At 56.5% G+C, this 25361-nt stretch overlaps 1 protein-coding gene across 8 annotated transcripts in view; it reads right to left on the reverse strand.

Moving 5' to 3' along the window:
* Nucleotides 1–589: 589 nt before the first annotated feature.
* MYT1L (myelin transcription factor 1 like) overlaps nucleotides 590–25361 on the reverse strand; it is a gene marked incomplete at both ends in the record, with an annotated part of 139259 nt that continues 114487 nt past the window's right edge. For 6 of the 8 annotated variants that reach the window (XM_082672264.1, XM_082672261.1, XM_082672263.1 and 3 more), the window contains 4 exons: nucleotides 590–730; nucleotides 1056–1199; nucleotides 4174–4277; nucleotides 11984–12075. In XM_082672264.1, coding sequence (XP_082528390.1) covers nucleotides 590–730; nucleotides 1056–1199; nucleotides 4174–4277; nucleotides 11984–12075 — 481 coding nt within the window. Of the gene's footprint in view, nucleotides 731–1043; nucleotides 1200–4167; nucleotides 4278–11983; nucleotides 12076–25361 lie in introns of those variants that run through there. The other 2 variants (XM_082672258.1, XM_082672262.1) reach the window with 2 other exon arrangements.

Consider the following 25361-nt stretch of genomic DNA (forward strand, 5'->3'; position numbering starts at 1 on the left):
TCCTAAAACAAACAAACAAAAAAATCACATAATATTTCCAAGCATTGTTCAAAAATAAAGCATTTGTTTTTCGCAACCAATTCTTGCTATGAGACAATATGCACACGAAATGTTTTTCTTAAATTCCGTAAGATCCTCCGACGTGAGGCGAAATGATAACACCTAAAGAGTGGCGGCAGGACCACCAAATGTCATTCAAAGCTGTTTTTGTTTTTTGTCCATTTCAGTTCAAAATACTAAAACATTTAATCACTAAAGCATTAAAAAGAATTTACACTCTATTTATTTTGATCGGCTTACCTCTTCAGAAATATATATACCCTCCAATGTGCATACATTAGCAGCTATAAACATTACATGGCATATCACACTATGTCAGCTTATATGAAAACGTACAAAAATGTGAATGTATTCCAAAACTATTCTGTAGGTACTATCTTTAAAGCAAGACATGAAATCGTTATGAAGTCTTGTAAGCATAACACTGTTTCAAACAGAAATAAATATATAACACTTTCTGGTAAATTACAGCAGCAAAAAACAAGAGGCATCCTTTTTTTAAGCAAGATTCCATCACTACAGCAGCTGTTCAGACCTGAATTCCTCTCACAGCCTGCTTTATATTTTCCAGTAGAGCTTTATTTTCTGGGCTCTGATAACGATCTTGATTTGTATACATGTCCGTCAAAGTAGTCACGTATGCATCAAAATTTTGTTCATTGATTGGATCCTACGAGATATTAAATAGTAGTTCATATGCAACTTTTAGTTTCTTAATAGGATATTCATAAAATTTAAAATTCATAAAATAGTATCACAGCATAACGCCACTGTCCTTATCATAGTTAAAAGGCCTTTTCAGAGAGACTTAATCTTAGGGGATCTACTGGTTCAGCCCCACCAGAGTCTCTAGCAATTAACGTTATGGTTTGGGGGAGGTAACCGCCAATATCCGAAGTTCGAAGAACGGTGAAAATAGAAAAGAAAAGCCATCTACTCTAGGCTGCGCACCGCACGCGGCCTCCGGGGGCTGCTCCGCGCGGTCAGTCACTTACCATGTGCGGGAGCTGGATGTTGGCGAGACTGTGGATCAGGGACTGGCTCAGGTTGGCGAGTTCGTGGAGGAGGGACTCGTTCTGCTGCTCGATCACTTTGTTCTCCTCCTCGATGGTCTTCAGGCTGCTCTCCATGGTGGTGATCTGAAACGCACAGATGCGTGGGACATGTAACATGAGCCGGCCAGGGGAGCACGCGCCCGCTCCCACAGGGAGAGGCGTCAGCTCCCGAGGCAGAGGAAGAACCTCTCTGCTTAAATCAAGAGGCTTCCACGTGAAGCACAGGTCATTTTCAGGGTCATCGTCTTGTGTGCGTTGAGTCATCACACTTGAGCACGTGGCAACTGGACTCTAAGGGCTTGTCTTTCTGAAAAGGGATTCATGCATTAGGGTGGGCTAGGCTCCTGGGCTGTGTCGACTTTCACTCAATTTTTTAAAAAGTTCTGCTTGTCCTTGTGCATAGAGGATCACATGAGGACTGTGTCCTTGTCCCGCCCTGGTCTTTCCGCTGGTGTGATGGGATTCTTTACCTGGATTAGTATCTTATGCACTGCGGCGACTAATACGTCTTCTTTTTAGCCCGAACTTAATTCTGCACAGATAAGTCTTGAAATATTGATTTATCTGTGAGGCACGTCACTGCCTCTCCTTAGGGTCGAGGCAGGTGTCTCTACCGGCATGTATGACATCTCTGCCTCCCTCCATCGGATAAAGGTCTACCGTGGCTTCCTGGGCAGCTCCTCCTTCCTCTAATATTCCAGAGAGAATTTAACAGTTGCCGTGGCACCTTCTGGCCTCCACCTGCCACCAGACAACCAGCACTTACTACACGGCCAGGCAGGAGAGCTGCCCCCATCTGCGTGGGCTGCAGGGACACAGTCGTGGAAGCGGATAGGCAGCTTGGATGCTGTAGTCAAGGCTGGTTACACGGGTACGGGGGCTCCTGGCAGCCACAGAGCGTGTGCCAGGCTCTGTGGGTCCCCCGCATCTGTGTAGCTTGGCAGCCGCAGGCCAGCATCACAGGGGATGCGTAGAAACAAGACAGAGTTGCCGGACATGCACCGAGCTCACAGCCTTAGTGCCTTCACGCTGTAACCACCGGCTGCCCCCAGTCACCTGAATCTCTGCTTCATAAGCTCTAAACTCCGATGTCTCAGGTAGGGTTTCCCCGCTCACAGCCAGGGGGAGGGTGGGGCACGCGGCTGGTTCTGTGCCCCCGGCCCTGGCTCAGCGTCCTCCGCCTGGGGATGGGGACCTTCCTCCCCTCCCTGCCACTGGCAGCATGTCCTCCGGCTACGTGTCTGAGGGACATCTCGTTTCCTGCAGTGCAGGGAGGAGGCCGCTAGGATGGTGTGTGCGTGTTTATAGGAAAGCTAGACCTGGCTCAGGATAAAGGTAAGATTTATAAGAGACAAACATAGAGCTTAGCAATCACTGATTTGATGATATGAAAAAAATAGATAATCCTTCATACTGTTCTGAGCGTTTTGTTTTATTTTTTTATTGTTTTGGCCATGCTGTGTGCCTTGTGGGATCTTAGCTCCCCAATCAGGTATCGAACCCCTGCCCCCTGCCATGGAAGCGCAGAGTTCTAACTACTGGACCACCAGGGAAGGGCCCAGTTCTGAGCATTTTCAATGGAGAGACCGTGAACTCTGTCCAGGCTCTGGACCTGGGACCCTGCGAGGACCCTGGTCTCCCTCAGTTTCTGCAGTTGTAAAATGAGAGAGGTGCGGGTCAGACTGACCATTCAGTGCCTTTGAAGCAGCAGAATCAGAAGCTATTCTCACACTGAAGGCTCACTGGAGCCCTCAGGTAACACAGGTAAGAGTGGGGCTCTGACAGCTGGGGCTTGGGCTCCGGGGCTATCAGGCGCGGTGACCGTCGCTCCCTAACTATCCCAGCGGTCGTGCCACGGGGCTTCTGGGGGCCGTGTGTGTGCCCTGTGTGGCCAGGGTGTGCGGCCTGGAGAGCTCTGTCTTCACCTCCAGTCGCTGGACAAAACGCAGCAGCACGGTCCTCTCCCTCCCGGTGTCACTGACCCGGCTGGAGGTGAGGGGTACCAGAAAGCCCAGCGGCACGGCCTCCACCCCTCCCGCTTTGGTTTTGGATTAAAGGTAAGGAAAACCCTTGCCTGTCTCAGGCACGCCTTGGGCTGCAGCACAGCCGGAGGTGAGGCCATGGTCAGCAGGTGGGCTGGTGTCCGAACAAGTGGACACAACGGCCAGGCAGAGAACCTCAGCCTCACATCCGCCCGAGGGCACGAAAGGGTAGCCCTGGAGTCCCTGTTGTGACCCTGGTGGGGGCATAGCTGGAGGGCTCCCCTCCCTGGAGAGGCTGTGCCCGCGGGGACGGGGACCAGCAGGGACCTGTCCTTGCCCCCTAAGCCCATGGGCAAGAATCCCAGTAAGGCTCTGATGCCCCGAGGGGATGGCTGGGGAGGGGCAGGTCCAGGCCACAGAGGGCGTGGGTTCGAACAAGACAGGAATCCCTGGCCTCGCCTGTGAGTGGCTGCAGTGCTTCCCCATTCCCAGAGCCGCGGCGGGGAAGGCCTGTGGAGAGGCAAACTGGGCGCGCTGGGCCCACGGCTCTGCGGCCCTGGCTGAGCAGTCAGGGGCAGCGGGAGTTGTGGACACTCACCATGTGGACCGCTGTGGGCACCTGGGCTATAGGACCAAAGAAAGCCCCTGGGATGGGGCATCTAGTAGGTGCTCAATAAAGGCTCCACCCCTCCCCTCCCAGCAGGCTCGTGAGGCCACGGATAGCAGCGGCCCCCGGGAACCCAAGCAACAAGCTCCCTGTTCCTGTTTACCGCGTGATGACCTTAGGGCCTTTGCATCCCGGGGCGCGGGGGGGGGGGGGGGGGGGGAAGAGCTCACCGGACCGTCTACTCATAACCACGTGTCGTTAAAAATACCAACACAAGAGGGAAAACTAGCCGGCCGGCGGCCCCTCTGTCACAGCAAGTTTTGCCACTGAAATGATCTCAGCAGGACACTGAGAAGAAAGGTGAATAAGTAAAGGGAAAACCGGGCAAGGAAACAGGCAATGGCGGCAGCCCTCGGCTCCGCGGCGTCAGCGCAGGCGGCGGCTCGATTGAGGCGTCAGAAACTGTTACCTGAGTCCGGAGCTTGATCATGTCGGCTTCCATCTGGGAGTTGGATTCGTTCAGCTCCTTGATTTCCTCATCCAGCTGCTTGATCTCCTCATCGTTCTCTACGCCTGAAAGGGCGGAGGGGAGGGGCTTAGAGACGCTGCACCTGGGAACACTACAGGTAGAACCTGGCGGCGTCGCTCTTTCTAGATTTGGAACCGAACTTGCTGGGGGAGGGTACTCTTCAATTAAAAACTATAGTCACAGTTTGTGTGTCTTCTATCCCCACTGCCACCCTCCTTACAATTAAGGCACCTAAAAACAGAAAAAAATCAGCTGGGGGGACACAGGCCCCCCAAACTGAAAGGCTCTGTCTCCCTGGGACGATTAACCAGAGCCTCAGGGTGTGACCCCCCCCCCGACTCCAGCCGAAACCATCTCGTCCTGGACGTGGATTTACGCGGTGCAGCCCGTGAATTGTCTCCTCTGTTTATTCCCTGTCTCTGTCTGCATCTCTGTCTCGCTCCCTCTTTCTCCCCCATCACTCTGGGAAGGAGCCTGCTGACATATCTGAAAATGAGGCCAACAGGGTCCCTGCCCTCCACAAGCCTAGGTTTTGGGTAGGAAAACTGATAACAGACCGGTAACCAAAAACCCGACTCGGTGGGTGCTGAGGTAGCTGTCCCCCGTGGGAGGATGAGGCAGCAGTGACAGCCTTCAGGTGGGTGGTCACAGAGGCTCTCTGAATATTGACAGCTAACCAATAAACACGTCCCCCCATCTGAATGGCCAGGGCGTGAAGCTTGGCTGGGCCGCGTCCTGGGGGAGCGGGGCTGTGCAGCCGCCAGCGGGGCCCTGGCTGGGCTGCAGGGGCAATTGTCAGGGTTTACAAGGGGCGTTTTCGAGGCCAGCTCGCCTGGCTGGCTGCTGGCCACCGGGCCTCGCCAGTGTCAGAAAGATCCCGATACTTCTGGCGTTTGACGCTGGTGTCCCACGGCTGAGCGTCCCTAGGGGACGAGCAGGAACCCGGCAAGTGAAGCTACGGGACGACCACACCTGTCCCTCGCATGGCACCTGGGGGAGCTTGGGGGGGCGCTGTCCAGCTCTGTAGAGAGAGGGGTCCAGTTCGCCTGGGACGGAAGGCCCCAGACCACCTGGAATGCTGCAGACCTCCACGGAGGGTTCCTCGCCTCCCAGGGGTCAAGAAGGCAAAGCAAAGGGAGACTGGGGGTCTGAGTCTCAGCGGCTGTTTTTAGCGAAATGAAAAAAAAAAAAAAAAGATCGGCAAGAGTAAAGCATCTTCCTGCGAAGAACCACATTTCTCCCACGGCGTTATGTTTCCTCATAAAAGCAGTCAGGACGAACGCGTCATCGTGTTCGATTTAATTTCCCCTTTAATAATCCCTCCTTCTGAATCGTTTCTCCCCATGGACCTGTCTTAGGTGTGAAGTGAGGCTCACGGACGAGCTGGTCTTGAGCACCTGCCCAAGTCTTCCCTCTTCCCCCTGCTGTGCTCCCACCGTCACCCAGGGGGACGGGGGGTGACCTTAACTAGAGTGATGGCTCTCTCGTCCACGACCCCTGATCAGCGTCTTAGGTCCTCAAGGTGCTTCTCTGCCAGCGTCTTACAAGGTCCAGAACATCAACAACAAAGTCTTCCTTTTTATCAAATGCACCCGGAAAGCATGTCTGCCAGGAATGAAACGAGGTTCACCCTTTCTCAGGTGGAGGCCGCTGTTCCCCCACGTTTTATATGTGACCAAGTCTTTATGGCAATCTCTCAAAATTAGGGCTGAGGATTGACTGAGTTAGGGCATATGAAAACCTGGCACACGGGAGGTCTCTGCCAAGGCTGTGGCCAACGTAATGATTCTTCCGTAGCTGAAGTTCAGGTAGAGCTCAAGGTAAGAATGCATAAAAATAATCACGATAAATGCATAAAAATCCTGACTTGTAAAACAACTAAATCATGAGGCAGTTTATCATTTAACGAGGATTCGCCACACATTCCTCTAAATTGCTGGTCTTCCAACCGCACGGAGAACATCTCTCGTGAAAACTGAATCCTCGGGCTGTGATGGTCGTCAGATTTTCCAAGTGAATTTCTGTTATGATTTCTGGACAAGCTCTTCATGTCATATTTCTTCAGCTTTTCAGATTTGAACAGTTTAAAACCTTCTCTTTTCCCGGGTGTGTTTTGCAGTTGGTGTTGAGGACCAGCCGTGTGAAGAGAGGGTTATCGCATTTTCCTAAGAGGCCCAGAGGATGTCCCTCTGCTCTCGGACCCTGAGGTGCAGCTGCCTTTTAAGATCTCCCGAGCGTTGCTTGCATTCAGGCTCTTTCTGAAGCCACTGTTACCGGTTCTAATGTTCTGCCGCGCGAGCACTTGCTGAGACAGGGGGCGCGTCTCCACAAGGCCCCTCAGGCAATGGCTCTGAGCCTCTCTGTAGTGTGAGAATACATTGTGCAAAGGAAACGCGTCGGTTAATACAGGAGCAGTCTTCTCTCACATATTAAATAAAATGTCTCATTTTTACTCGCATATGACACTGAAAGTGTCAGAGAGCAGACATGACTGCGTGTCATGAAGGTACCTCCTGCCAGAGTCTGTATGTGAGGCTGGGGCAGCTCTTCCTGGGGAGCTACCCCCTGTGCACCCCCAGAGCTATTTGATCAAGAGATTTGATTCTGGATAATCGTGACAGGAAGGGTGAAAGATGTGCTACGCAACTGCCTGTTTCCAACACCGAGATTTCATGTTTCCCTTGAGAAGTGAGTGGAGTTGTAAGCAAAGCAATCCATTTCAGGGTTGGCGGTTTGCAGATCACTACCCTATTATAAAACCCAGAGAACGGTGGGAGAGAATAGCACGCCTCGAATTTCCAATTAAACCCCCTTAATTCGCTTGTCAGGAGCACCCCATCAGCGGTACCTAATATAGAGTGAAGTATATAAAATACACCATCGTGTCAGCATCTTTGTCTTGAGGCTAGATTCCAGCAAACTTAGAAGAATTTTGATAAAATTATGAGAAAAGAATGTGGTCTTTCTGGAATATAGGTGAAATCTTGGGAGCCCATTTCACTGGTTTGAATTTTCATGCAAGAGTTTCCAACAATTATTATGTTCTATTTAATTTTTGTGGAAAACCAACGTCTAAGCAGGGGACAGAGCTCACGGTGCTGGGAGATTTCCTGAAGTCTGGTGGCATTGCTTTCCTTTTCTTTCTTTTCTTTTTTTTGTTTTAACATCTTTACTGGATTATAATTGCTTTACAATGTTGTGTTAGTTTCTGCTGTACAACAAAGCGAATCAGCTATACGTATACATATATCCCCATATCTCCTCCCTCTTGCGTCTCCCTCCCACCCTCCCTATGCCACCCCTCTAGGTGGTCACAAGCACCGAGCTGGAAGCATTTCTGAACTGCCTTGATGAGGGGTTTTAGAGGTCTGGGGTTTAGAGCCGGGTTTTGAAACATGACAGACCTGGAATCTGAATCCATATCTTGCTACTTAAGAGTCCTGTGGTTAGTACTTTCCTTAATCCCTAGACACCTCAAATCCCTCCATTTAAAAAGTCCCTATCTGTCACAGTGGCTGTAAGTAATAAGCTCACTATATAAGATACCTGAGCGATAGCGAGACTCGCCAAACAGGGGCCAAAGGAAAATGTTACATGCTGTGTTGTCTGAGCAGCCCCACAGCACCGGGGTGTCTGCAGGCTCGTCTCTGCTCTGGCCAGAAAGTAGCCCAGACTGGTTTTGTCCTGCTGGCCCCGTCGATGTGACTGACAAACAGTTAAAAGAAAAGAAAAAATACCGCGTGTGGTCTAGTGCAGCGGGCTTCGATACTTGCTGAAGTAAAGAATTTAAAAAAGACACACCTCTCCCTCACAAGTCCCAAAACTGCCAGCTGATGGTTTTTACTGTGACTTTAGTTGCCAAAAATGTATATATTTCTAGAAAATTGTACGTTGCAGAGTGCTTTCAGTATATTTTCATCAAAGCCTTGGACTGAGAGTTTAATTTATTAAAAAAAAATCTACTGTGTAAACTAAGTGGCAAATCAGGCTTCATTATCAAAACAATCTGCAGATCAGATCAACCGTCCAACAGAGGTCACCGTAAACCCAATAAAGCACTAGCCAGGGCCCCCATGGTGACCTTTCCGTCTCTAAATTTTATTCTAGGAGATGGACGGATGGATGGATGGATGGAGGGATGAAAATGTGATGAACTAAGGAGCACCGGCTGCAGCACTGTTTCCTCCTGAAGCTCTTGGACCTGCCCTCCTGCCCGCTGGGGGGCGCCCTCAGGAGCCCAGCATTTGTGAGTGGTTCCTCGTTAAGTGTCTGCACGTGTGTGAGTCCAGGACTCGGGAGCAGCCTTTCTTCCGTGACGGTGGGGAAGCTGGGGAAGACCTGGCAGGTGACAGATGGATTCTCAGACTGTCGGATTCTAGTGAGTCACGTGGAATTCGAGGGCCTGGAATTAAAGCCATCCATGTGGACGTGCCCCCAGGTCACCCTCGAGAGTCCCAGGGCACAAGTGCCTGGCTGTGAAGCCCGCTTCTGGAGAGGGGAGAGCGCCAGGTGGGCTCACTGGCCCGTCGGCGGCACTGGGGCACGCGGGGCCCTGGCTGCGGGTGTGCCCTCACAGGTCGCCTGGTACCCCTTTCACCTCTTCACCGCTTTGAGTTTCCTCTTCCTTCTTGGTAAAGGGGAGCGTCAGTACCCACGCTTGGGGCTGCCGGGAATATAAATGAATAAGTGCATGAAATCCCCGGACAGAGCTGCAGGCAGGGGAGGGGGCCTTCCCTCAGCTCACCATCCCAGACAGTAGATGAGAAGGGCAGAAAAACGTTATTTCTTTTCCTTCTCTCCTGAAGGCTTGGCCAAAAACTAAAACCAAAAAAGCAAAACCCCAAAGCCGCCTGCAGCCCAACTCCGGAGAGATGCTCACAGGCCCGGAGTGACCGTGTGCAGAGGGTCCTGGAGGAGACCCCTGGTAACTCCGCAGAGCCCCAGCTGCTCGGAGAGCTGACCGACGACGTGGGATCATTCAGGGGGAGACACAGAACAGTGAGAGTCTTTGCGGGGAAGAGATGGGAACAGACTCTTCTCTAAACTTCAGAAAGAAAAAGAAAGAGCCTTGGATTTCAGAGCCGGAAGGAACCCTCAGAGACTTTTAGATGCACTCCTCCCTCTTCAGATAGACACTCGGGAGAAAAAGCCGGAACCCAGGACGGGAGCGGCCCGGCCCGAGTCAGCCCTAGGGCTCGAGGTGGTCCCTTGGCCGCGGTGCTCAGTCACCGCTAAGAGGACACATTGCACGTGGAGGGTGAGTGACCTCGGGTAAGGTCTGCACTCAGCATGTTCAAGAGATGAGAGGGCGAGAGATGGGCTCTCCCTCACACGGAGTGAGGGCCACGCCTTTGACCGTGAAGGTCGGGCACAGCTGCAGGGTCAGTGACCGCTGAGCTCCCGTCCCCCAAAGAGCAGAAGTGAACTTCCCACAGTCCTGCCCTTTGGTCAGACACACACAGGGATGAGGCCATTTATCCACGGGATGACGTGTGCTCTGGGTTTACTAGGAAGTGCCCTGTTCTTGGCAGAAAAGGTGCCCCGACAGGTGAGAAGCGAGGGGACCGCCAGCCCTGGGCTCCAGCATGGACTGGGCTTGGGAAGACCTGGGTTTGCCCCTCTTCTGCTGCTTCATCTCCAGGTGACCTGGGCTTCCCCGGGTCCTCGTCTGTGGACAAGCAAGTGACCGAACCTACAGCAGGAAGAAACATTCCGAAGACTAAAATCAGGAAGCTGAGCTCAGGTGCAGAGAGGTGGGTGGATGGCGACCCCGCGGGCGACCCCACTGACCAGGGTGGAGCCGGGAGCCGGGTGCCCAGCCTGGATGAAGGCTGGGGTTGGTTCCTCTCCCAGATGCCATGAGTCCTTTCTGGTTAACAGCTGTGACTAGCAGTTACAGAAGGAGGACTCTGAGTGTCGGATGCCCCCATGAGAGGTGCCGGCCCCGGGGACTCCCCGCTCTCCCCGGCCGTCCCGCCCGCTGGGAAGCCTCCTCCTCTGGGTGTGCAGACCTGCCCTCTCCACTTCTCTCCCCGCTGGGTCTGCACTGCGCTCGGTCTATCCGGAGGCATGAGCTGGCGCAGACTCACATCGGTTTGCAGAAGGAGTTTTGCTTTAGCCCCGGGGATGTTGTGCGGGTGAAATGTCGGCTAAATATTTTGCAAAGAGCTCAGTGGATGTTGTTTTCTCTCTGGCAACGCGCCCTGCCCTCGATGGCTGAGTGAGAAGGGACATTGGTGACCCTGGCGTCTCGGGATGGGCTCCTCACGCTGGCAGGTGAGTCTGAGGACTTCCGTCTAACTGGTGCCCGTCCCCCATCTCCAGCCCCTGAGCCGCCTTGAGCAGAGGTGGGGCTCACGGGGCTTGAACCTTCAGGTGGAAGCGTCGTGGCCCTGACTGTCTTCCTGGTAAGTGACGGGGAGCAGGATGAGGCATGTTTCCTGCTGAACCCCCCGTGCTGTCCTCAGGACCGAGAATAGTGCCTGGTGAGCCATGGAGGCCTCAGGACCGCGGCCGGGCCCCAGGCGTCTCCAGGCTAGGAGCGCATCAGGGCTGGTCCTTGTCTGCGTGGATCCTGGGTGCGGGGCAGCCCGGGAAGCGGAGGGGGAGGGTCGGCCCCTCCGCCACCCAGTCCTGGGGCCCGAGCTACCTGCGGCGGGCCCAGGCGTCCAGCACGGGGGTGACCCGCGCTCCTCGGCGCTTGGCTCCGTTGGGGAGCACGGAGCTCAGGAGGCGCCTTGCCAGCCTTCAGCACGTTCACCGGAGGCCCCGCTCCGCCCGAGCCCCGTCCCTCACAAAGTCCCCTGAGGGGCTGGGAGGGGAGCCTCTCGCAGGCCACTCTGCTGAGGGATTACAATTGCACTGGTCTCCCGATCGCTGCAAACACTGCACTAGGGACCGCTGGACCTCAGCTCCCAGGGACACACGCGGTCACGCCCCCGCGAGCCTCTGGTGGCAGTACAGGCATTAGCGCATCAGCGTGTGTGTTTCTGTGAAAGACACGTCCTCATGTAATGTGTGCACTGATTCACTGACACTGGAGTCTCGGCCAGCAGCCCGTCTGACGCGGGTTTCCTCCCTAAGGCGTGTCACGGCCTCCTTACGCCCAGGACACCAGACGGCACCCCTGTCCTGCTCTGGGGGCCTTTTCAACAGTGGCGTCTCCAACGGGAAAACACAAAAATTCAGCAAACGCAGCGCCCCACAGACTGTGAAGAGGACCCTTATTTATGGCTGAGCCACGAGGAGAAGGCAGAGAGGACGGGCCTCGCGGGAAACTGGCCGAGATTCAGGCTCTCCGCCCCTCCCCGTGGCCCTGAAAGCACTGCAAGCGCTGCTCTGGGGTCACAAACTGACGGTAGCGTGGACCCGGGGCCCCGAGGCCGGGCTGGGACGGGCTCCGAGGCCCGAGCCCCCCGCGTGCGCTCCGCCCGCATCTTTGCGCGCCTCCTGCGGCGGGCCAGGGAGCGTCTGGAAGGAGGGCTGCGCAGACAGACAGACGCCAGCTCCTGCCCCAGAGTGAGGGTGAGAGAGACAGCCGTGGGCTGCGTGTGGCCCGAGGGCCCCTGACTCAGCGCCCGGCGCAGAAGGCCGTGGGGAGGCCGCCTCCCCCCGCGTGGACCGGCTTTGCCCGGGCGGGAGTGACCGCTGCCCCCTCCCGAAGGGACGAGGCTATGCTGGGGCTCCGCTGGGGCCGCGAGGACGGCCGGGCTGTGGCCGTGGCCCCGACGCGCTGGGCGCACGCGGTTACCGTTGCTGGCCCGCTGCCGGATGGTCAGCATCTGCTCTCCCGACAGCTTCGCCTTCTTCATGGCCGACGTGGCCCGCGGGCATCCCGACAAGCTGGGGACGAGACGGGAGGTGGAGTTAGTCGCAGGTTCCGGGTGGGGGGGGCGGCCCGGGCCTGCAGGGAAAACTGCCTCGAGCTGCAGGTCCCCACATCGCCCGACTGGGCTGGTTGCCGGCAAAGGGCCACCTGCACATGGGGAACCAGAGCGGAAGGTGGGCAGGGCCGGCTGTGCCCACAGGCTGGTGTCTGTGGATGGCGGACTTCGGGGTGGACACGCAGCACAGGGCCACAGTGTGGCCTGGGGCGAGGTCTGACCGCTGGGGCTCGGGCGGGAGGGAGATGAGCCCTCTGAGGGCCCCTGGGACTTTTAGGAAGCGCCCATCTCACTTTAACAAACTTCCTTATTGGGACTGCCCTGGCGGTCCAGTGGATAGGGCTCCTCCGTTCCACTGCAGGGGGCTCAGGTGCGATCCCTGGTCGGGGAACTAAGATCCCACACGCCGCGCTGCGCGGCCAAAAGTAAATAAAAATATAAAAAACTTCCTTATTGTGGAAAGTCTCAAACTCACAGAAGGGTTGGATTCAAAACTTAACGTCAAACGTGCCAAAGTAGAAGGGGCAGAGTGATGAGTTACCACCCAGTCTCCATCCTGACTCGCCAGGGCCCCTTCCCCACAGTTATTTGGGAGAAACCCCCAAACACAGCCTCAGCATCAGTGTCTCACCTGAGGGTCTGAAACGTGTGCCAACACCCTCACCTGTCGGGGTCCACACGCCCCCATCTGCCTCCTAACCTCGTGAATGGTGGTCCGCCCGGGTCCGCGTGTGCTCTGCGCCCTGAGCTGGGACCTGGTCTGGGCGGCGTCTCTGCAGGACGCCTCCCTCCCTCTTACTTTCTTTCTGGGTCTGTGTTGAGGACGGCGATCTGAGCAGCTTCCGCGGGGGCCAAGCCTGGGCCTCCGCACCCCTCGCCCCTCGCCTGGCTACACCTCCAGGGGCCACACAGGAGGACCCACTGCACCGCTGTCAGGGCCCCTCTAGGCGCTTCATACGCAGGTGAAATGTGAGCCAGTGTATATTATAGTATTTTACGTATATGCAAACCACGTGTATCATTTTGTATTTCGTCTGCATTTTCAGGGCTAGACGGACCCTGTCCTCAGAGAGTGACACTTACACGGTCACTAGGCAACATCCGTGGGACATCTGCGTTTATACAGGGAGGCCTTCGGAATGTCTCTTCAGACACATTTTCTAATACTTTTTCTGATGGGGATTTTAGCAGGTGTTTTGGGGGAGGACACCTTCGTACAACAAATGTTCTTACGAGGAAGCTCTGAGGTGCTGGTTCGAGGAGACGTTCGCGTCTGACAACTGTGCAGGACTCTCCCCGAGAGGCCGAGTGACCGCCGTGCCCACTGCTCTTCCCAGAACCTCACCGGGCCGTGCGCTCGCTCACGGAGCTTCTAGATTTACAGGGGAAGGGGCAGTGGGACGTCACCCCAGAGGGTGACACAGCGTCCTGTTAGTGGTCGTTGGGGCCATCATCCCTGGGGCCTGTTGCTCGGAGGCAGCACGTCGCCAGGCGTGCCCGGGGCTCCCGGTTGCTTGTGGATTGGAAGCCGTGCACAGCGGGTGGCTGCCCACCCCGATTCTCCTACCTGAACAGAAGTGGGAGCGGGGGCTACAGGACAGAGTGAGGGCGGAAAGTAACGAGAAGGAAGCCCAGCGCGCGGAAGCCAGCGGAGTGAGGGACTCGGGTGTCTCCATGCGTCCATCCCCAGCTGGCGGGGCCCAAACCCGGATGTGCAGCGGCAGGATGGCCTGGAAACGGTTTCACACACAGACTCCTGGACCCACGTTGAGGGTCGGAACCAGATTTCAGTCTCCAGTTGCTTCTCCTAGCTTCCAGTTAGCTGAACTGCCAGCCGGGAACGACAAATAACGGTGTCCTTCAGCCAGAGCTGGGAACTAAATTAGGAGACACAGACAGGCCCGCAGAAGGATGTGTTCTGTGCAAACACGCCTGCACCGTGTTCCTCCCATTCCGATCCAGTGACTGCATCCCAGCCTGGGTCAAATTTGGAAGTGTCCGGAGCAGGCCGGGCGCCGGTGCCGGGTGGCGGGTGCCAGGCGAGGGTGCAGTGCCATCTAGTGGCGGCCCGAGCCAACCGCACCGGGTGCCCTGGGTCTGCGCTGGGCCAGGATCTCAGGACAAAGGCCCCTGCCCGAGTCCTGCCAGGGAGCGACCCCGGGGGGATCTCGGTGTGGTGAGAGGAGAGTCCTGAAGCAGAGACCCAGCGGCCCTTATGGAGACGCTTCTAATTAAAACCAGGCTCCAGGCTCCAGGCAGCAAAGAGTTAACGCGTGTCTGCACCAGCACCCACCTCTGGGGCCCCAGACGTCTGGCCCAGGCTCCACCAGGAATTCCTGGGAGGCTCCGGGCAGACACTGCCCAGGGCTTCAGAAAGGGACAGAGGAGACGGAGGCCCAGCGTTTTATGACGGCATCCCCCCGAGTGGAACTTCCTTCAGGAGAACGTCACCCCTGAAAACAGCTCAATAAGTAGAACTTTCTGGGAGGGGGGTGGTTAGAAGGACTTGGGAGTCCACGGGAGGAAAGTAAGAAAGTCGAGAGCGCGTGGGGTGTGTTGCTCACGGCCCAGAGTGGCTTGGGAACCGAGAATACGGGACCCCGACGTGAAAGGCCCCTGTGACTCAGGCTGTCCCCCACGACGTGCGGGTGGGCTGTTATGTACCTTGTTTTTTTCACTGTTTACGATTTCACCATTGATGTTAAAATCCTCTAGTACGGACGTGATACCTCCCTGTACAGCACAGATTCCCATGCTAATGCCACCCTCTGTATCGTAGCACTGTGGACGTGTCTCCAGCTGATTCCTGGTGACGGGCACTGCACTACTGTTACCCTCTGCGTCGTAACATTGGGGACTCTCGGGGGCGGGCAGTGCAGGCAGGTGCGGAGCGAGGGAACCGGCGCTAACCCCGAGGGCGCACGTCACGCTCACCGGAGCTGCCACTTTTGAATGTGCTTCCTGAGACCACAGGGGGTGTGTTGGGGGCACAGGGTGTCCTCTGACCCCCATGGAATCTCTGCCCCCGATTACTTGTCTGAACTGCTCCCATCTCAGCGCGAAGGGGTGTCCTTGTGGTTCCTTCTCAGCCCAAGATGTGGATTTGGAGTTTACCCCCAGCAACGTTCTGAGTTTCTCCGAAAATGTATTTGGTGTCGAGAGCATGCCCTGAGCCGTGGAGGGAGGCAAGCGTTAGGGCAGGAGCCTCTGTGCCCACCTGGGCCTTAGGACAGACGGGGTCTCCCAGTCGCAGGCGTTCATTTGCAGGGGCTGTGGGTCAGACGGGAGAGTAGCAGGCTTTGCAATCGCTTTATTTCTCCTGCTCTATCTCCCTCCATCCATGCATTTTGATGGCATCACGGGGGAATTAGGCTTTTGCGAGCACCCGGGTCCCAGCTGGCGGGTATCACAGGATCGCTGGGGTCTCCCCGCCGAGGCTGGGGGGCTGAGTGGCTCCTACTCTTCTGACCCCCTTTCTTGCCTGGAATTACTGCTGAGCCCGAGGGCGCTCAGCACCATTGGGGGCAGGTGAAAGCAGGTGTGGAGTCGGACGACCTAGAGGGACGGCCCTTAGGAGGCTCTTTCCTCAGGTGTTCTTTTCCTGACAGTGTTGCGACCGACACTGCTGGATCGAGGGGGCTCCAAAGTTCATCTCTGGGGCGAGTGTCCCCCTGGTGTGGCTGAGAAGGACGTTTGTTTATACAGCAAGGCTGGTACTTCGGGCGGGGAGGCCTGGGTGCGGGGGAGGGGTGGTCCTGCACTGCCCAGGGAGCCCCCAGGCTTCTCCTGTGGTCGTTCCGCCTTCCCTTCACTGCACTGGTTACTCGCGAGGTCTTTCTCAAAACTCAAAAACCCAAGATCTTCTCAAAACTCAAAACTCTCAAGCTCTCAAAAACTCAAGACTCTGGGTCCTGGACGTTTTTCTGGTTTCCTTCTTTGATCGTTTTCTTTCTTCCATTTTCTCTCGTCTCTCTACTTTTTCAGAAACTCCTATAGCTGTTGGTTATTAAATCACATGCATTGTTTCTCTATTTTTAAAATACTGTCTTCTTTTCTCACCTCTTTATCATTTAAGGGAGCATTCCTCAGCTTTGTATTCTAACTTTCTATGTGGAGTTTTAAGTCTTACTCGCCTTTTTTATTTTAGAAGATCTTTCTTGTTCTCTGAATGTTTTTTGAGTTATGAATATCATAACTTATAATATCCTTTCTATCCTTTTCTGTCTGATGACAAATTACAGTTGTTTTTGTTTTAAAGTCTTCTTCTTCCAGAAATGTCTGTTTTCTCTGAGCTTTTTTTCCTTTTCTGTCTTCTTCCAAGTGTGTTTATTTTGTTTTCTGTCCTGTTACCTGGCGCATCCCTTAAATAGCTGGAAACCCTAGGCTGCTCATTCCCGTTCTCCAGACATCACACATTTCTCTGGACCCGCTGGTTTCGGGGGTGGAACACCGTCCCGTCTGGATGGGCTTGAGTGGCCCCAGCGGCTCTGAGACAAGCTGGGGGTGGCGGGGCCTCCACATTTCACTTAATGTTCCTGAGTCCAGCACAAGGGCCACCCCTGTGTCCAGCCGCTCCTGGGGTCCCAGGCCAGAGCTTCCCACTCCACTGGGGTGACGGGGGCTGGGCTGGACATCTAGGGGTCAGGCTGCTTCTTATGGAGACTTTGAACTAGTCCTCTGTTTTCAAGCCTTCTCTGAACCCCCCACAAGGGGCCCACTGGTCTGTGGGTTCTGTGGGATCCGCAGCCCCCTGAGCTCCCCCTTCACCCATGTCCCCCGCCACCCCTTCCTCTCCCGGAGATGCAGGTCTGAGTCATTGGTCCGTCAGCTTTGCAGCTCCCAGGACTTGGTGGATGAGATAGAATTCACTTCTCTTTTAACAATATTTTACCGTTTAAAAGCTTTCTGGGTTTATAACCTGAGAGTAGGTCACTTCAGCGGAGGTTTGAGACTGAGCGGAGATGACTGTGTTCTCAGCCTGTGGCGTCTCGCCAGGACTTTCTGTAGAGATGCCCACCGAGGTCTGGGGTCCACGGGCACTTGGCTGTAATGTGCGTGCTCTTTCCGCCCCTCTCCTTGGGGCCAGTGTGGCAGTCTCTCTCTCCTGGAGTGATGGTGGTCCTGGTGGCCAGATCCTAGGCACACCTGGTCCAGGGGACGGAAGCTTAAGTGTTGCCATGACACCCAGGGGAGCATCCTCAAAGACAGACCCGTCCTCCATCCAGCGACAGAAACAGCCTAGAGACGAAGCTTCCAGGGTGGGCGGGGTGGGGGTGGGGGTCAGAGGGCAGAGCCACGGGGGATGGAGCCGGCAGCCGGGTCGGCCCTGCTGGCCCGGGCCTAGTGACGCGGGATCACACCTAGCGACCTAGTGTCCCCACCGCCCTGAGCCCCACTCGTTCTCCTGCCGCATCCTAGCAGACGGCGGGGAACCTGCTTCTCTCTGTGTTTCTCCTTTTGCTTGTCTCTAGGAAGCCCGGGGCTCACATTCCTGTAAATCATTGCTGGGGGCTGATCGTGTCCCCAAAGGAATGCTGACACCTTAACATCCAGAACCTGTGACAGGACCTCATGGGAAATGGGGCCTTTGCAGAGTCAAGATGAAGTCGTGCTGGGGTGGAGGCCTTGTCCCGTGACTGGGTCCTTGCGAGAGAGACACAGAGGAAGGCCGGGGACGACGGCGCACAGACTTCGGGTGACACCCAGGATTGCCGTCCCCTCGCACCCCTGCCCGTGTCGTGACCTCTGTCTTCCGACGTCAAGAGGATAAATTCTGTTGTTTTAAGCCGCCAGTTTGTGGTGTGTGTCAGGCAGCCTAGGAAACTGATCCCATCAGACTTGTTAATTAACTTTGAACTCCTAATCCAGGTGTTTCCCCATCTCCTATGATATTTCTATCAGTTTTTGGATATGCGGACATAACTGTTCTGTAAATATGAGTTTTTGCCATGAGCTCAGGCGGCATTGACGCGTTGGGGGGTGACAGATGATAACAGAGGAGACACCCCCGGCATTAAGAGCTCAGGGTAAAGGCGCCACAGGAGGGGGGACGCAGGGCCCGGTCCCCTGGCCAGCGGTGAGAAGTGTGGCCGGGCGTGTCCTCACCCAGCTGGGCCCCTGGCTGCACAGGGGGACTGCTCGGGGCACGTTCTGGGAGGGGGGACCCAGTGTGAGGACGGCAGAGGGGGACCCCAAGGGACACGGAGCCATGGAGCTTTGGGAGGGGAACCGGGTGCAGTGGGTCTGGGCCTGCAGGGCATCCAGGGTGGGAGCACCCAGCCCGTGTGGGTCACATTTCAGCTTGTATTAACTGAAATCAAACAACGTTAAGTGTCATGGGGACTGGACGTCAGCCGTGGGCCCGGCAGCCTCGCACGTCTGGTGATGACAGAGCCGCTGGCGGGACACGGCGGCCGGTCACGCGTTCTGTGCCCGGGGCGGCACTGACCTTCAGAGGGGCTGGCGGGAGAGCCCGGAGTGTGTCATCGGTCCTTCAGCGGAAGAGAGCCTCCTCTGGGGGCTCAGGCAGATTTTTGGAGACAGAGTCTTCTTGCAAAGGGAATTTGAGGAGAAGCGGGTGACCGTGGGCAGACGTGTTAAACTCACCTTACGTCTAAGACTCTGTAGCTCGCGCAGCAAGGACTGGAGTGGCCCCGCTGACTCTCTCAGGCATCTGAGGTCACGGGGGCATTTTCTCCCCATTTCTCTAGAGTCACGGAGGCTCATGACCTGCCAGCAACACCACCCGCGGGGCCAGTGCCCAGAGCTCTGGCCTCTTGTGCTATTTGGTTCCCAGGACGTTTCTTCCAACTCCACACTGCTCAGGGGGACGAACAGAGGACAAAAGGTGCCGGGTCCACGCAGGCCTGGACAGAGCGCCTGGGGGGCCGGGGCAGCTCGCAGGGAGGATGCTGCCTTTAGAGGGAGGAAGACGTGATGGGCTCGGGGCCAGCGCTGCCTCCCAGCAAACCTTGGCAGGAACTCACCAACGAAGACAGTCTTAGTGTGAGCGTTTCGCAAACCATCGTGAGGACCAGAGCACGGGGGTCACAAGATGCGTCCAGGGGAACGAGGCCAGGAAGGAGGTGGGGGGCTCGGGGGGGTCCGGCCCAGCTGCCTGGCCCTCCTGCCATCAGGACGTGGAGGGGACGCTCCCTCTGCCGGGTGTGGGCCTGGTGACTCATCCCAGCCTCGTCTTTGTGCCCTCACGGCCCTGTGGCCCTAGTGTCTGGACCTCAGGGGTGCGGGGAGGCCCCCGAACGCTACCCTGCTGACCGGGTGGGGCTGCACGGCGCCCACAGGCTGGGGGCTGGGGTCAGTGCGGGGAGCCGTGGGTGAGAACCAGTGTTCCTTAGCTGATGCGTTTTTTCATTCTTCCTCTTTATTTCACCACCGGCTTTGCTAGAAGGAGAAGCATGTGCTGCCTTAGAGCTGGAAGCAGAGAAAGGGCTTGTGAATTTCAAAGTCTCAGTGTTTTGGAGATGCCGGATCCCAGAGTCGGAAAGAAGTCAGCGCACAGGCTGTGGTTCTGGAAGAATTCATCCTGGCGAGATAAAGATTCCTAGAGAAGGGGAAGGAGAAGAGATGGAGGTGCGAAGAGAGCTGAGATGCTGCTGGTCCGGAGAGGAGACCCACGCCCGGCAAGAGACGGGGCTGCAGCAGAGACCCGGCTGCCGGGGACAGACTCCCCGCCCCCTCCCCCGAGAGCAGCCTGGCTGGGAGAAGCCCCCAGAGGCCCCACCGCCTCTGCCCTTCAGAGGCCTGGGAGGCAGATGCTGGGGGGAGGCTGGCTGGAGAGGCCTGGCGGTGCCAGGAATACCGAGGGCCAGCCACGGGGGCTGACGGCCAGACGAGACGACCTGGGAGGCCCCAGGCTGCCCACTGGCCGGGAGGGACACCCTTGGTGGATGCAGGGGGCACAGGTGCTGGAGGCCCCAGGCTAGGCTCTCGTCCCACAGTGAGGACAGGATGGAGAAAGTCACAGAAAATGGGCGGACACGTGGACTTCGGACTTCTTACAACACGATCACAGCTTAGAAACTGCTGAGTTCCTGAAAAGCTACTTCAGGTTCGCTTAAGAGTTGAGGGCGATGTTGTCCTGATCGGAAATGATCGGAAGAGTCAAAAGTCCCACGTGTGTGTGTGTGTGTAACTGAGATTGAATCACATTCTGGACCTGAAAGCTTTGAAGACTTCAGTTTCTCCATCTGTTTTTTGGAGAGAAAAATGACCTTGTGTGTTCATATTGTTAATTTTTTGTTTGTACGTTGCTTTTCCCTATAAAATTGTGACAGGCCAAGCTTCTTGGGGCAGGACTGTATTAAGAGATTTATTTCTCCACAGACCCCTGCACTGTGGCAAAGCAGCAAGCCTATGGGAGGCCGAGTTCTAAACCAGCCCTTGGGTCCCTGCGAGGTGCCCAGGCCCGGTTAGCCCCACCCTGGAGACAGAGGTGCTGGCGATGGGGCGGCCCCTCCTATGATCAGGTGATGGGGCGGCCCCTCCCGTGGCCCGGCGATGATGCATACATAGCCCTGGGCGGCTGGAGGGGCCTGTGCCCCTGCCGTATTGAGGGCCACGTGGCCAGCACCCGAGGGAGCCTCCGGCACTGACAGCCACCCTGGTCAGGAGCCAGCAGGAGGATGGGGCCTCGGTCCTGGAGCCTCGAGGAGCTGAATTCTGCCAAGACCCGGATGAGCTCTGGGGTGGGCCCTGGGCTGTGGGCTGGGTGGGGACGCACCTGCAGGCACTTTGGTTCCAGCTGGTGAGGCCCGAGCCGGGGCCCACGGAGGCCAGGCTGGACTCCACCCTGCAGAATCCGACGGAGCGGCCGCAGGGTGTGGCTTTGAGCCCCTGCGTTTGTGGTTCTCCAGAGAACGTCCAGAAATCTGTGGGGGAAGCAGCCTGGGCACGTGTGCCACGGCGAGCCCAGATCCAGGTGAGGTGGACGCTTGCGTGTGTTCGTCCAGTCTTTGTTGGATGCGTCCCAGGCCCGGGAGAGACAGGCGAGTGGACGTGGATGCACTCCGGGAGGAGGAGTCTGAGAACATCGAACGAGGTGGTGCTTCCCCAGCAAAGCCCCTGCCCCAGGGCCGCCCGTGGTCTCGGGCCCAGGACGCTGGCAGCTGTGACCCCGGCTCCTAACTTTCATGGGCCCTTTGGGATTCACGGTTTGGAACAGATGTTGGATCTGAGCTCTCCCCTCCTTGGTGCTTTTCGTCAAATATTGGAATGCGGAGATTAGGCAGTCGGGACGCCTGAGCTGCTTTCGGGGCCAGTGGTCGGCGCAGGGTGGTGCCCAGGGGACGGGCCGAGCTGCCTGATGTGGGGCCTTTCCCAGGGGGGCACCTGGACCAGGGACCCGGCGGGAAGCTGGGCTTTTAAGAGCAGTGGATTCAAATCCCCCGAAGGCTTTCCCATGCAGTTGTGGGACCAGTAAGGCCAGTGGTCCAAGGAGCAGCTCCAAGGAAGCGGGGGAAACGGGGGCGGTGAGGCACGTCCAAGGAAGCGGGGGAAACGGGGGCGGTGAGGCACGTCCAAGGAAGCGGGGGAAACGGGGGCAGCGAGGCACGTGGCCGTGATGACCGTGGTTTCTTGGTGCCGGCGGCTCATCATCGTGGCGCCCGTGAACCCTGCGTCCCTCCTCTGGGGGCGCTGGCTCCGTCAGGGCAGGAGGCCCGCAGCCCCGGGAGCCTCCCCACGGAAAGGACTAGTCCTTCTGCGGGGCCTCACTGCACCCCTCCGCTTGGGGGCGCCACCCCCGCGCAGAGCAGAGGGCAGCCCGCCGCGGGGTGCAGGTTGCCACGTGCCCGGCCTCTTCCCGCATCCGAAGCAAAGCAGAGAACAGTGCTGCCCAGCGTCCCTCTGTCCTCCTGATGGGCAGCCTGGTCGGACGACTCAGGCTTGCGGAGTGAAATGGGGGCCCAGCTGGCTGAGTCCCGCAAACGCGCCAGAGCAGCACGAGGTCTGCTCTGCATGCAAACGTCCTCCACCTCCGACAGCATCTACTCCTCGGGAGGGGCCACCTCGACCCTCCACCCTCCTCACCTACTGCAGCTCACAGAGAAATCCAAAATGGAGACGTTTCCTCTCGTCACAGAGTGAAGTATGATGTTTCCAATATGCTTTTGTCAAACAGAAGACCACCCGCGGTTCCGGGGGGCCCTGGCCATGCCTCCTGTCCCCCCGCCTCCGGCCAGGAGGCAGTAGGAGCAGGAGGTTGGGGTTCAGAGAGGGCGGGAAGGGGTGCATGACAGCCCCGGGGGCTGGACGAGAGCCCAGGAGCCAGCAGGGGCAGGGCTGGTCTGCAGCCGGATCGCAGCTCCTGGGCCGCGACGCTGTGGAATCTGGATTTACCATCAGCGGGTCTTGAGTGAGGAACTCTGGGGCTGCTTCAGTGTCCTCCATCCCCACGTGTGTCTTGGGCGAGCATGGCCCTGGTCTCAGCCTGAGAGGGAACAGAAGGCCCACCTCCGTGCTCCTGGGCAGACAGGGACCTGTCCTCAGAGGCCAAAGGCAGTGGGCTTTCCTCCTGGTGGGATGGCTGGGCGGAACGGAGAGGTCAGCCCTCTTCACTCCCTCTCCCTGGGCTCCAGCCCACGAGACCTGGTTTCTTCAGTACCTGCCCTGCGGCAGTCCCGTGTTTGGTCTTGCAGATGCACAGACAGACAGACAGACAGGGATACAGATGGTCCACGGATGAAGCCCCCAGACAGTCCTTGGCTGGGTCCAGCTTTCTTCTTCCTGGCAGTAGTGTTCTCATGTCTAAAATGGGAACTGTGCAGACCTCAGGGCACTGCGGTTGCCTGTTTACGTAGGTTTTGGTAAAAGCTATGGCTTCTCCGCATTACAGAGAGGCAGGTGCCTAAAGGCTCGCTCTTCTCCTTGGGCTCACAAGGACTACGTTCCCCAGCATCCCATGCAGCCTACATTTCCCAGCATCCCAGGTAGACTACATTTCCCAGCATCCCTTGTACTAGGTGATTCTATGGACCTGGTTCCACCTGTGGGATGTAAAGGAAGTGATCCGTGCTCCCACATCTCCCGGGTGGATCCTGCGTGTTCTTTCCCTCTCTGGCTGTGGAATGAAGACCACCCTTGGAGAATGTGCTGAAGGTGGCCGAGCCCTTTTCTCCTGTTCCCTCATCCAGTTCTGTCATGTGGGCAAGAGGTAAACTTCCACTCTCTGGAGCCAGTTTGGGTGTATCTGTTAAGGCAGGTAGCTTATCCCGCTCATATTTACATTAAACAGGATGGTTGGTTGCAAAAACCCTCATGGTAAGTACACAATATGGTGACTCGTTTTTATCACAATTCTCTTGGAAAGTGTCAAGCACAATAAACATCCTAAAGAAGCCTATCTACTCATTTATAAGAACCGTGGAGGAACTGAAAATGAACAAACCACGTCATGTGCTTCAGGTGGAAGAGGTTTAAGGGGGTCTGGGAGGGAATTAAAAAAAATATTTGGGTCAAGCTCAGTGAGAGATGACTTGCTTCTAAGATTATTTATTTATTTGTTAGGGTTAGAATTGTGGCTTTAATTTTGGAGAATCTTCCTAATCTACATAAAGTGGTAAGATTGGGGTGATAGCACAGTATGACCAGCACACCCGCACACAGAGAAGCGGTTCCACAGGTAGACCCCCTGCCCACGCCCTCCCTCCTGCCCAGCCCCTCCCTCCAGCCTGCCTCCCTCCTGCATCACCGGCCCCATAGTGCACACAGTCCTGACACCCGCACCCAGGCTTGGGGGGGTCTTCCCAGCCAGCTGAGCCATTGCCCCCCAAGCCAGCTGAGACCCTGGAAGAGCATCCTCTCTCCTGCCCTTGCTCCTGACACCTCTAACCCTGATCCTGGAATCCTGAGTCCCTGCACCCTTTCAGGCACCCCATCGTGCCTCTGATGAGATCCCAGTGCCTCCGTCTGCCTCTCAAGATCCGGCCCCGTCAAGTCCCCATGACTGCTCTGTGCCTTTAATTCTTTTCACCCGTTGGTTTCATTCCTTCAGGTAAATCTTGTATCCAGATTCACCCCTCCTAGAAAACCCTCCCTTGCTCCCGAGCCCCTACGAGCTACTCCCAGGTGTTGTCTCCCATCCCACCCGCCGTTTTTGACGCAGCCAATCCTAACCATAGAGTAAGCCAATCCCTAGTCCTTTAGAGCAGCTCTGCCCGGGAAACAGGGACCGGGAGGAGGTCCTCCCACCCATCCTTACACGGAAGAAATGAGTGGAAATGATTTTGCAGCCAACAGCGACTGTGGGAGCTCAGGGCACATGTCACCTGTCAATGTCCTTTTCCCAGAATATCCATGTGGTCACCTCCCAAAGAGGAAAGCGGGGCGAGTGGGCTTCCTGGGACCCGGAAGCCAGGGCGGGTGCTCCCCCTTCATCCACGCACCTTAGGAAGTGATCCTTTATCATCTTGCTGGGTGGTCACAACTTGGAGGGAAAAGAGCAATAAAACAGGAATTTCTGTTTCCTTCTACTCTTTTTCTGATTCTAAAAGCTGCTTTGCTTTCATGGCACATGGGTTGTACAAGGAACCCTGCATCTCAGGGTACCACCCATGTCTTTCTGGGAGGCCCCTCCTCACTGAGGCCTTAAAGGTCTGGGGAAGCAGACAGCCGACGGGCCCCGGGCCTCTGGGGGAAGAGGCGTATGGAAACCCTACCAAGCCTGTGTTTGTGCCCAAGCCATGTTCCTGCCCAGGATTTCGGTTCTTACACCTCCAGGGAACAACGTTTCATCTAAAATAAATGAAAACTTGTTCAACAGTTGAAAACTGCAGGCTGACGTGCGACAGGACACGATTCAGCCTTAAAAGCCGGGTGATTCTGACACAGGCCACAATGTGCAGGGACCCCAGGACGCTATGCTGTGCGAGATAAGCGATCACGGGTCAGACACCATGTGATTCCACTTAGGTGAGGACCAGAGAGTCAGATCCGCTGGAGAGTGGGTGCCAGGGGCCGGGGCAGGGGCTGGGAGTGCGTGTCTAGCGGGGGCAGGGTCTTCCTGGAAAGGTGAAGGGCTCCAGAGGCGACAGTAGCAGTGGCTGCGCAGCAGTGAGACTGTGCTTACAGCCCCTGAACTGGACACTTAAAAATGGGTGAGACGGTAAATTTTGTGTTATGTGCTTCACAGCACAATTTAAAAAATGCAGGCCAGCTCTCGCAGGGTCCTGATCGTCTCTCTAACCACTCCACCCCACGCCCGCGCCCTGCCAGACAGATTCACACCCG

This window comes from Grampus griseus, assembly GCF_964374135.1.
Source record: "Grampus griseus genome assembly, chromosome: 15".
Taxonomy (NCBI): Eukaryota; Metazoa; Chordata; class Mammalia; order Artiodactyla; family Delphinidae; genus Grampus; species Grampus griseus.